Source organism: Schistocerca nitens, chromosome 3, assembly GCF_023898315.1.
Source record: "Schistocerca nitens isolate TAMUIC-IGC-003100 chromosome 3, iqSchNite1.1, whole genome shotgun sequence".
In the NCBI taxonomy this organism is placed as follows: domain Eukaryota; kingdom Metazoa; phylum Arthropoda; class Insecta; order Orthoptera; family Acrididae; genus Schistocerca; species Schistocerca nitens.
The window spans coordinates 935,365,561-935,378,698 of NC_064616.1; the positions used below are offsets into that span (position 1 = coordinate 935,365,561).

Consider the following 13,138-nt stretch of genomic DNA (forward strand, 5'->3'; position numbering starts at 1 on the left):
CCTCCTGAACCCACCGATTCCATATTCTACTAACAGTCATTGGATCTCGACCAACGCGAGCAGCAATGTCGCGATACTGTAAATCGCAATCGCGATAGGCTACAATCCGACCTTTATCAAAGTCGGAAACGTGATGGTACGCATTTCTCCTCCTTACACGAGGCATCACAACAACGTTTCACCAGGTAATGCCGGTCAACTGCTGTTTGTGTATGAGAAATCAGTTGGAAACTTTCCTCATGTCAGCACATTTTATGTGTCGCCACCGGCGCCAACCTTGTTTGAATGCTATGAAAAGCTAATTATTTGCATATCACAGCATCTTCTTCCTGTCGGTTAAATTTCGCGTCTGTAGCACGTCATCTTCGTGGTGTAGCAATTTTAATGGCTAGTAGTACAATTAGAAATGGTGCACTAAGCATGAAGACTACATAAGAATCGTTTTAAATCCAAATGTAATCATTGTTTGGTATATTAAAACTTGTTATATGAAACCAAGCTCTTCTCTTGAAGCACCTTCAGCTTATCTTATGTGTCCAATCGAGTTCTTATCATTTCGAGATTGTAGCTTTAGCCTTGTGCATTTTACCCCCTGGTAGACGATTACACTTCTGCTGACACCTTGATAGCGCTCGCAGGACACAATCAGAGGTAAGTGTTGCGTTGTTGGCTTATAGTAGCTCAGGGTCACGAGAGTCCACGAACTTCTCAGACGAACGCTAGGCACACATTTAGGAAACTTCACGCACTTGAACATAAATTTACTCTAGACGCAGACAAATGGTGTAGACAGATTGCGTCCAGGAAGGAGTGGTGGGGGAATGGCATCCGGCCACCAAATACCACAAATATCGCCTCAACCCTTATAACAATGCCGACTCTGTAAACGAAGCGGCGAAATGCAAAAGAAGAAGAAGAAGAAGAAGAAGACTGACGAAATTCTTTTCCTCTGGAAAGCGACCGTTAGAAAGTCGTATGGTCGCAGTAAGCGGAGAGAAAACTAATAATTATTGTGAAGTGCCCCCCTCTTAGCTGAGTGGTCAATGTGCCCGAGTTCGATTCCCGACCAGTTCGGAGAGTTTCTCCGCTCAGGGCCGGGTGTTGTATCCCATCATCAACACGCAAGTCGCCCATTGTAGCGTCAATTGGAAAGGTTTGTAGCTCGGCGGCCGAACTTTCCCAGGTGGGTCCAGGCCATCGCTGGCATACGATCTTTCATTTTCAGTACTGTGAAATCAGTTTAGGCGACCAAGTTGATTCAATAACTAAAGATTGTTCCCAAAACTGGACTACATCCACCAACGTAATTATGCTCATACATAGGCAACTGAAAAATGTTGGTTTCGGAAGTATGAAACAGTAGACGTTCTGAAGCCTCTGAACTCACTGGATGTGAACATTTTGGAGCTATTACGATCTCCGTTCGGCAAACAACTAATTGTTCACTACACTCCCTCAGCAATGCTCAAGGAATTCAAAAAGAATTGTATAAAAGATTATTGACCACCATTAGGAGTTTATTCGGATATGTGTCGGTTCATAAAAAACTATACACAACTGCTAAGACTCAAGCAACGCTAGTTGTTACAGAAGAACGAGAGAAGTGATTTAATAAGTGGAATGATGCGCTGAGAGAGGATGATGAAAAGCGGAAAGAGAGATCAGGAACATTTCATGTACCTGACGGACAATAACGGGAATCTCATCACATATGGTGGTATGATTAAGAAACTTGGAAGTCTTACTTTGATGAGCTGTTGCATTTCAATTATATACGAGGTCTGTTCAAAAAATTCCGGTATATTCGTAATTTCGCGCCAGTGGTGTGTTGGAGAGAAATGCGGTTGGCATCCCTGGACATGCTTGTGTTTAATGTGTAACTGCTGCAAGCTTCATTGTTGTATGTCTGTTAGTTCTAGTTCAGTACTGTGTTGAGTAGAACGTTGTGTAGCTCAGTTTACGAATTCCGAGACGGCACAGTAAGGGAAGCAACGCGTCTGCACTAAATTTTACGTGAAACTCAAGAAAACCTTTACAGGGATACAGAAAATGATGCATGTGGTGATGAGTTCTTAAGCCGTACTCGGTGTTACGAATGGTTCACACGGTTTAAGAATGGCCGGACAGAAGTTAAAGATGACCCTCGTTCTGGACGCCCTTCGACGTCTACCGACGACGCTCTTGTCAGGAACGTTAACGAAATCGTGCGTGCCAATCGAAGACTGGCTCTCCGAGAGATTGTGAAAGAATCTAACGTTTCAGTTGGATCATATCATGAAATCCTGACACAGCATCTTGGAGTGTATCGTGATGCCGCCAAGTTCGTCCCACTGTTCATGGGTCAAGACCAGAAAGACCTTCGCCTCTCAGTCTGCGAAGAGCTTTTGGATCGCGCAAATGAGAACGAGATGTTGCTTAAGAGAATCATAACTGATGATGAGATATCGGTGTACGGTTTTGATGTTGACACCAAGGTTCAATCTCCACGGTGGGTCTAAAAAGGTTCTCCAAGACAAAGAAAAACTCGGCAGGTCAGGTCAAATGTGAAAGACATGCTGATATTTTTCTTTGACTTTGAAAGAGTAGTTCATATTGTATTCGTGCCACTGGGACAAACTGATAATCGACGGAAATATCGGGACGTGTTGCGACGGTTGCGAGAAATTGCGAGAAGGAAACGGCCTCAAATGTGGCGAGACAATTCATGACTCTTGCATCACGATAACACACCCAGAAAAATTTTGTGGACTTAGTTCCGAAATTTTTTGAACAAACCTCGTACACCGTACACAAGAAGACAGTGTTGTATAAAATCCATTTGACACAGACAATGGGACAGTCATAACTTGGAAACGCGTTTGAATATGCCTGGAAATATATCAAAACAGGAAAATCCGCTGGTGTTGATGAAATAACCGGAGAAATAACAAAAGCCATGGAAGTTGCGGGAAAACAATGGATCTACAGACACTTTTGTAAGATATGGAGAAAAGAGTTAGGAAAATGGGCATCATGATCCCAACTTTCAAGAGAGATGGCAGGAAGAAAGGCTGTAATTGTAGAGATATCACTTTAACACCCCAAGGCGATAAAGTTTATGAAAGAATTATAGAGTTTAATATCAAACCACTGATTGAAGAAAACTCCTGGAGGAACAGTATGGATCCAGGAAGGGAAGCTGAATAATTAATTTAATTTTTGCTCTACGCCAATTAATGGAAAAATGCTACGAACACAACAGAGACCTGTGGATAGCCTTTCTGGATATAACGAAAGCTTTTGATGCTGGGAACAGAGAAAAATGTGGGAAACACAGAAGAAAATTGGAATACAGGATGACATGTTACACAGGATCAAGAATTTGTACGATGACAGCCATAGAAAGGCCAAAAACATCTGTAGGAATCGCTGTAACATTTGACATGAAATGTGAGTTAAAGCAAGGCGGAGTTCTGTTCCCTTTTCATTACTGTGTTGAACGAGATCCAGGGAAAAGTACACTAAATAACAGAAGGTGAAAAAGTGAAATCAATATTGTTTTCTGATGACATATGTCGAAGAGTTGACGCTTTAGAAGACCTTCAAGATCAAATAAACATCTGGGCAGAATCTGCTGAAGTAAGTGGTCTCATTTACAGCCACGAGAAAAGTGAGGTAATTGTCATGAAGAGGTATGGACAACCAATGACACATGTCGAAATGGAGAGGTATCGGCTACAGATGACCCATCATTTGAAATATCTTGCCATTGTTGTCTCCGTTACTGGTTACACAGAGAATGAAATCGCCCACAGAATACAAGCAGCTAGTAGCTTCTATCAAATTGTTAAAGATATGATATGGAACAAGAAAGTACCACTAAAATTTTTTAGAGTCATTTATGAAACCTATTACAGTCCGATTCTGACATATGATTGTGAAGCATGGACCATCACAAGTAAAGACACCAGCAGAATTCAGGCAGCTGAGATGAGGTTTGTCCGTAGCATGGTCTGAAAGACACGGTAGGACAGAATCAGAAATGTGGAAATCCGAGACAAGGTCCAGTTTTAAGACTTCAAGATAAAATAAACTTGGAGCGGCTGAGATGGTATGTACATATTCGACTGTAACGAATCATTACATTTCGCTATGTCATAGATAGAACTATTATACTTGAAACAGATCTATCTCTATGTGACGAATTAATATCTTTTTACAATTCTGTGTACTTTTTTTTTAAAGAAAATGCTAAGTACTATAAGTGTTCTTCTTCTTGCTGTCCCTTGTTGTTCCGACAGCCATCCTGTAAGGTCACGTATCGTTTATGTCCTGTAACCTTATTTGAGTACTAACAGATATGAGCTTAAGTATGTTTTTATTATCTAGTAATTTGATTGACACTTTTTACTAATTATGTGTAAAGCTTATGGTAAAGTTTCAGCCTGTTAAATTCGTAGGAAGTCGCTGGTTTCGTGACGCAACATTCGCTCGCTATCGTTTACGCATTTTCATTACTACAAGACTAGCCTGCACTCTAATGTTCTTATGAAATCCGATTATGACTGCCATTATCCTGCAAATTATTTCATTGCTTTGAAACTAAACATGAACACGGTCTTGTGTCATCAAGCATTTCCGCTTTCCAACAACGACTTCTGGGTCTGATGAGTCATTAACATGAGGGTAACATGGATTTAATCAATTGAAGCAATTAGACGAAGCAGTAGAACTTGATTCTAGTTCATTATTCTAAAATTTAGGTTTTCATGAGTTTGTAATTTACTTGCTGACGCCAGTGTGTTGTCGTCTCGTTGTTACTTCTAATTTGAAAAACCTGTAAAACAAATCCACACAGGTCGAAATAAAGCCAGCGTTACACGACGTATGGATACTAATCAGGCCTCCAAGAGTAAGCCGGCCGGAGTGGCCGTGAGGTTCTAGGCGCTACAGTCTGGAGCCGAGCGACCGCTACGGTCGCAGGTTCGAATCCTGCCTCGGGCATGGATGTGTATGATGTCCTTAGGTTAGTTAGGTTTAATTAGTTCTAAGTTCTAGGCGACTGATGACCTCAGAAGTTAAGTCGCATAGTGCTCAGAGCCATTTGAACCATTTTTGAACCAAGAGTAACGTATTATTTCAAACTGAGAGATAAAATACCAAAAGGAAGACCAAGACTCAACTACAGGGATAAGGCGAAATCGGACATAGACAAGAGAGGGCCTATTTGGGACATCATTGAAGAGGGAGAAAAGTTTTAAGGATTGTAATTGGTGAAGAAGCCTCGTTTGCCGATCCATAGAATAATATGGAACGATGTGGGATGGTGGTGGTGATGATCACAGGAGACTTCGGGCTGTTTTAGATTCTAAAAGTAACCCATCACCATATTATATGGGTGTTCATATTAGTTCGTCTATTTTCTGCGAGTATCAGGTATACTCCTCCAAAACGAGAGAATGTCTAACGTGGCAATTAATTAAAACTTTCGAGCGAAGAGGCCGAGGTCGAACTGTAGAAATTCTTCCTCCAGACGTTTCGTTGCTAACTGTGGGCAATATCTTCCGAAGTGAGTTAACAACCGACTGCTAGGCCGTGGAAGTCCCGTTTATATAGAGCGCACAGAGGGCGCCACCGCTCATCACATGCTGTCGACAGTAAAACTATCTCACACTAACGTCATTACTCTCGATCAAAGGTAATCGATTGTCACATCGTTGGTAATAAGTCGATCGCCATATCTGATGTAACTTTAAGCCTTCTTCTTTTCTGTTAAAACTGTATGGCTTCTCTGTACATACGTGCATAATAATGCGATGTCTTAGCTAGTACGCTCCTTTCACAAAATTTTATTTCATGATCACTGTGTTCAAAAACATGTACCGCTACAGCCGATTTGTCAGTGTGTCCCAGACGACTGTTCCTTTTCTGTTCCGTTAGGCAGGTATGAACACTTCGTTTCGTTGTTTCCAATATAAACCTTCCCACAACCACACGGAATATTATACAACCCAGGGGTTGCAAAAGGTTGCCGTGCATATTTCACCGATCTTAAAACATTCGCTAATCTTCTTGGTGGGTCTAAATATTGTTTCAACTCAAAACTTGACCAGAACTTTCCCAATACGGTCCATGATATTGTGGATAAGTGGAAGAAAATCTTTCCCAGCCAACCGTTGTTGTTGCTGCATGGTTTCAGATACTATTCTTCTGGGATAGAGTGCTCGATCTATTTCATTGTCAGTGTATCCATTTTTCTTAAATGCTGTTGGCAAATGATTTAGTTCCTCTTGCAAATAAACTGGTTCACAGATTTTATTATCCCTGTCCACCAATGTTTTAATAACACCTCTCTTCTCCCTAGGATGAAGGTTCGAATTCTTGAGGAGGTAATGATCGGTGGTGTATCTTTCCTATACAGGATGTTACAAAAAGGTATGGCCAAACTTTCAGGAAACATTCCTCACACACAAAGAAAGAAAATATATAATGTGGAAATGTGTCCGGAAACGCTTACTTTCCATGTTAGAGCACATTTTATTACTTCTCTTCAAATCACATTAATTATCGAATGGAAACACACAGCAACAGAACGTACCAGCGTGACCTCAAACACTTTGTTACAGGAAATGTTCAAAATGTCCTCCGTTAGCGAGGATACATGCATCCACCATCCGCTGCATGGAATCCCTGATGCACTGATGCAGCCCTGGAGAATGGCGTATTGTATCACAGCCTTCCACAATACGAGCACGAAGAGTCTCTACATTTGGTACCGGGGTTGCGTAGACAAGAGCTTTCAAATGCCCCCATAAATGAAAGTCAAGAGGGTTGAGGTCAGGAGAGCGTGGAGGCCATGGAATTGGCCCGCCTCTACCAATCCATCGGTCACCGAATCTGTTGTTGAGAAGCGTACAAACACTTCGACTGAAATGTGCAGAAGCTCCATCGTGCATGAACCACATGTTGTGTCGTACTTGTAAAGGTACATGTTCTAGCAGCACAGGCAGAGTATCCCGTATGAAATCATGATAACGTGCTTCATTGAGCGTAGGTGGAAGAACATGGGGCCCAATCAAGACAACACCAACAATGCCTGCCCAAACGTTCACAGAAAATCTGTGTTGATGACGTGATTGCATGATTGCGTGCGGATTGTCGTCAGCCCACACATGTTGATTGTGAAAATTTACAATTTGATCACGTTGGAATGAAGCCTCATCCGTAAAGAGAACATTTGGACTGCAATGAGGATTGACACATTGTTGGATGAACCATTCGCAGAAGTGTACTCGTGGAGGCCAATCAACTGCTGATAGTGCCTGCACACGCTGTACTGGTTCTCCCGTAGCACTCTCCATACAGTGACGTGGTCAACGTTACCTTGTACAGCAGCAACTTCTCTGACGCTGACATTAGGGTTATCGTCAGCTGCACGAAGAATTGCCTCGTCCATTGCAGGTGTCCTCATCGTTCTAGGTCTTCCCCAGTCGCGAGTCATAGGCTGGAATGTTCCGTGCTCCCTAAGACGCCGATCAATTGTTTCGAACGTCTTCCTGTCGGGACACCTTCGTTCTGGAAATCTGTCTCGATACAAACGTACCGCGCCACGGCTATTGCCCCGTGCTAATCCATACATCAAATGGGCATCTGCCAACTCCGCATTTGTAAACACTGCACTGACTGCAAAACCACGTTCGTGATGAACACTAACCTGTTGATGCTACGTACTGATGTGCTTGATGCTAGTACTGTAGAGCAATGAGTGGCATGTCAACACAAGCACCGAAGTCAACATTATCTTCCTTCAATTGGGCCAACTGGCGGTGAATCGAGGAAGTACAGTACATACTGACGAAACTAAAATGATCTCTAACATGGAAATTAAGCATTTCCGGACACATGTCCACATAACATCTTTTCTTTATTTGTGTGTGAGGAATGTTTCCTGAAAGTTTGGCCGTACCTTTTTGTAAAACCCTGTATACCTTATGATTTAAACTCCCATCTGTCCTTTTAATTACTGAAAAATTAAAAAAATTAACCTGTCCATTACTGTGTCTCCATAGTAAATTGTATCTTTGGATTAGTACTACTTAAATGCACCAAGAAACCATTAAATTCCTCTTCACCGTGATTCTATATCACAAAAGTGTCATCCACATACCTATACCACTTCAAAGGACTTTTATCGACTGCCTGCTGCGCCTGCTGTTCAAAAAATTGTATAAAAAGATTAGCAACAGCTGCACTTAGATGGCTCCCCATTGCCACTCGCCGGCCAGAGTGGCCGAGCGGTTCTAGGCGCTACAGTCTGGAATCGCGCGACCGCTACGGTCGCAGGTTCGATTCCTGCCTCGGGCATGGATGTGTGTGATGTCCTTAGGTTATTTAGGTTTAAGTAGTTCTAAGTTCTAGGTGACTGATGACCTCAGAAGTTAAGTCCCATAGTGCTCAGAGCAATTTGAACCATTTGAACCATTGCCACTCCTTCAATTTGTTCATAGAACCCATTATTATAATGGAAATAAGTCGTGGATGGGCAATGTCGAAACAAAGCTACTATATCAGTGGGGAACATGTCAGCTATGTAAGAAAGAGCTTCGTTGATCGGAACTGTGATAAACAGCGATACCACATCAAAACTGATAAGGATATCACTTGGGCTGACAGTAATCTCCTTCAGATTTTCAGTATAGTGCGTAGAATTTTGAATATGATAATCAGCTTTTCCGATACATGGTCGTAACAAAAAAATGGCTCTGAGCACTATGCGACTTATCGTCCGAGGTCATCAGTCACCTAGAACTTAGAACTAATTAAACCTAACTAACCTAAGGACGTCACACACATCCATGCCCGAGGCAGGATTCGAACCTGCGACCGTAGCGGTCGCTCGGCTCCAGACTGCAGCGCCTAGAACCGCACGGCCACTCCGGCCGGCCAAGGTCGTAACAAGGAGGCGAGATGTCTAGCCAGCTCTCGGGTAGCAGCTCCGATATCACCGGTCTCAGTGAGACATTAGGCTTGTGAACCTTAGGTAGGTAGCTCCTATAATCTAGGAGAGTAAGCTTCCGTTTTGCAAAGATATTTTCTTTTATATAGCGTGGAATGTCAGATACCTTAATCGGGAAGGTAGGTTAGAAAATTTAAAAAGGTAAATGGATAGGTTAAAGTTAGATATAGTGGGAATTAGTTAAGTTCGGTGGCAGGAGGAACAAGACTTCTGGTAAGGTGAATACAGGGTTATAAATACAAAATAAAATATGGGTAATGTAGAAGTAGGTTTAATAAGGAATAAAAAAAATAGGAGCGCGAGTAGGCTTCTACGAACAGGATGGTGAACGCATTATTGTAGCTAAGATAAGCACGAAGCCCAAACCTACCTCAGTAGTACAAGTTTATATGCCAACTAGCTACGCATATAGAATACTCTCTATTCTGAAGGTGGCAGGGGTAAAACATAGGGAGCGAAAGGCTATTTACAACTTGTACGAAACCAGATGGCAATTATAAGAGTCGAGGAGCATGAAAGGGAAGCAGTGGTTGGGAAGGGAGTGAGACAGGGTTGTTGCCTATCCCCGATGTTATTCAATCTGAATATTGAGCAAGTGGTAAAGAAAACAAAAGAAAAATTTGGAGAAGGAATTAAAATCTATGGAGAAGAAATAAAAACTTTGAGGTTAGCTGATGACATTGTAACTCTGTCGGAGACAGCAGAGGACCTGGAAGAGCAGTTTAACGGAATGGACAGTGTCTTGAAAGGACGATATAGCATGAATATCAACAAAAGCAAAACGAGGATAATGGGATGTATTCAAATTAAATCAGTTGATGCTGAGGGAATCAGATCAGTAAATGAGGCACTTAAAGTCGTAAATGAGTTTTGTTATTTGGGAAGCAGAATAACCCATGATGGTCGAAGTAGACAGGATATAAAATGTAGACTGGCAATGGCAAGGAAAGCGTTTCTGAAGAAGAGAAATTTGTTAACATCGAGTATAGATTTAAGTGTCAGGAAGTCATTTCTGAAAGTATTTGTATGGAGTGTAGCCACGTATGGAAGTAAAACATGGACGACAAATGGTTTAGACAAGAAGAGAATAGAAGGTTTCGAAATGTGGTGCTACAGAAGATTGCTGAAGATTAGATGGGTAGATCACATAACTAATGAGGAGGTACTGAACAGAATTGGGGAGAAGAGGAATTTGTGGCACAACTTGACTAGAAGAAGGGATTGGTTGATAGGATATGGTCTGAGGCATAAAGGGATCACCAACTTAGTATTGGAGGGCAGCGTGGAGGGTAAAAATCGTAGAGGGAGACCAAGAGATGAATACGCTAAGCATATTCAGAAGGATGTAGGTTGCAGTAGTTACTTGAAGAAGCTTGAACAGGATAGAGGAACATGGAGAGCTGCATGAAACCAGTCTCCGCTACGGTCGCAGGTTCGAATCCTGCCTCGGGCATGGATGTGTGTGATGTCCTTAGTTTAGTTAGGTTTAATTAATTCTAAGTTCTGGGCGCCTGATGACCTCAGAAGTTAGGTCGCATAGTGCTCAGAGCCATTTTTGAAACCAGTCTCTGGACTGAAGACGACAACAACAACAACAACAACAACAACAGGATCCAAAATGGCTCTGAGCACTATGGGACTCAACTGCTGAGGTCATTAGTCCCCTAGAACTTAGAACTAGTTAAACCTAAGTAACCTAAGGACATCACAAACATCCATGCCCGAGGCAGGATTCGAACCTGCGACCGTAGCGGTCTTGCGGTTCCAGACTGCAGCGCCTTTAACCGCACGGCCACTTCGGCCGGCAACAACAGGATCCTTTTTCAACTTTTTATGAGTGGTAGGATTCAAGAGGTCACTGACGTTACTGTAGTAGTCTTCACTCTTCAATACAACGGTAACACTGCCCGTATCAGAGGTGAGTACGATAATATTCTTGTGTACGTCAATCTTCCGTAACGCCTTCTTTTCTCCTTGAGACAAATTACTGCTAGGTGGCTAAGCTTTACGTAGTATCTTGGTTGTTTCTACCCTAAGTTCATCGGCAGAATGTGATGGTAACAGACATATTTCCGTCTCTATATTAGCTACAGTATCCTCCGTGCGAACCTTCAGTGGAGTAATGCAAAATTTACTCCTTTTGAGAGAACAGGAACGTCTTCCTTAGATAGTTCTTTTCGGGACAAATTAATGACTGTACGGGAATTGTCTGTAACCGGTGTTTCCTGTCTGCCCTTCTGTAAATTGTCAAACTTCTTCTTCTGCCTATTAGAAGTCAGTTCTGCATTACGTTCCATAGATCTAAATGTTAGCCTATCCACCTTATTCCAATCACAAAACTGTATTGCGTCGCTAATAAATAAATGGAAATTTAACAGATGACTGTTAGGTACCGCCAGTCCTCGACTTGTTTGATGAATCTGGTCCCTGCCTAGCAGTAAGTCGTTGGCTCATCTCGGAAGATGTTGCCCGCAGTTGGCAATGAAACGTCAGGAGGAAGAATTTCCACGGCACCTTAGCCCGGAAGTTTTAATTAATGAATATACCGGCCGTGAAAGCCTACACGCTATGATTCCATCGTGTTAGTTTGTAGAAGATTGCCTCTCACCTCGTCCACGACGGCGACGACTTGCTTGGTGTTGTCGAGAGCCTTGTAGGCGCCGATGTGTGGCAGCGCCTGCCCCACTATGTCCTGGACGCTGGGCACGGGCTTACGCGGCTGGTGCGCCGGTCTCAGCGGCTCGAAGGGTTTGCTTGCATCCAAGGGCTCCTGCTTCCTCTTCATCTCCGCTATGATCTCCTCTCGTCTCTGTAGATGCTCGCCGAATTGAGGCAAATTCTGCAAGCAGGAAATGTACAGGATGCATCAAAAAGAATCATCCGACTCGGCACGTCAATATTTCTGAAACTAATAAACGTATACAATGAACTTTGTGTTTTGATGAATGGGAAACTCAAACAATTTTTTTTCGTACCTTCTCATAGGTGTTCAATATGCCCCCTTGAGATGCACACCATATGTCAATGTTCCCATACTGCAGCGAGCATGTCTTTAGTTACAGTTCCACAGTTGCTGTTATGCGATGTCTCAGTTCGTTCATTATTGTTGGTAAGGGGGCACATAAACAGTCTTTTATAAACACCCCACAAGAAATAATCACATACTGTCAAGTCCGGTGACGTTGGAGGCCAGTAATGTAAGGTTGAATCATTTGGTCCTGTGCAACCAATACATCGTTCAGTAATCCTTTTATTTAAAAATTCCCGCACTTCCAGATGCTAGTGTGGCGGGAACCATGCAAACCTCGAGCTCTTTCCAACGGTACGTTTTTCACGCACATATCTCAAATAACATAATAATTATGATTTTTTTTTTAAATCGGATGATTCCTTTTGATACAGCCTGTACTCCGTAGCTGTTTACAAAGGCAGTATCGGGTTGGTCTCTGAAATCTTTTAATAACCATTTTAAAGCATAACCATTTAAAGCATTTTGTAAAGAACAAAGACCAAGATGTTGATCGAGCTGAAAATACATTCTACATCTACATCTACATCCATACTACGCAAGCCACCTGACGGTGTGTGGCCGAGGGTACCTTGAGTACCTCTATCGGTCCTCCCTTCTATTCCAGTCTCGTACTGTTCGTGGAAAACATTGTAGAGCTGAGTCACGTACAACAAGCGGTAGCACTGTCCATCCCTAGAGCAAACTCTGGTGGAATTCGCAGATGCAGGAGAGAAGAAACAATCTTCTGAAGAATCCATACTGTGGTCATTCGCCCATTCAAATGAGCTATGGTTAAGTTATAGGTACAAAAGTACTGCTTGATGGCATCCTAATGTGTCAGAATTGATGTAGTAGGGATATGATTGAGTGAATTAGCGGACGTTTTCTGTGACTGAAATTGGATGGCCACCCTTAAATTAAAGGTATACTGGATAGTGCGTTGACCATTCGGTTTGTGTGGTAGAGAGAAGTGGGAATCGCCAATAAGCGCCGAACCACCTCCGCGCTCTAAGGAAATCCAGAAACAACGCTGTTAGTTGGTGGAGGTTACGCTACTGGATTCCGTTACGATCTGCAAGGTCAGACACTTGACTGGTGTAACAGCCAACGCACAGTGCATGCAATAGTGAAGG

At 42.6% G+C, this 13,138-nt stretch overlaps 1 protein-coding gene across 1 annotated transcript in view; it reads right to left on the minus strand.

Annotated features, from left to right (window-relative positions):
* Positions 1-13,138, minus strand: part of LOC126249008 (dihydropyrimidine dehydrogenase [NADP(+)]) — a 288,548-nt gene that overhangs the window by 36,260 nt on the left and 239,150 nt on the right. Inside the window, exon 17 of the mRNA XM_049950599.1 lies at positions 11,604-11,834. Within this exon, the coding sequence (XP_049806556.1) occupies positions 11,604-11,834 (231 nt within the window). The remainder of the gene's footprint in view (positions 1-11,603; positions 11,835-13,138) is intronic.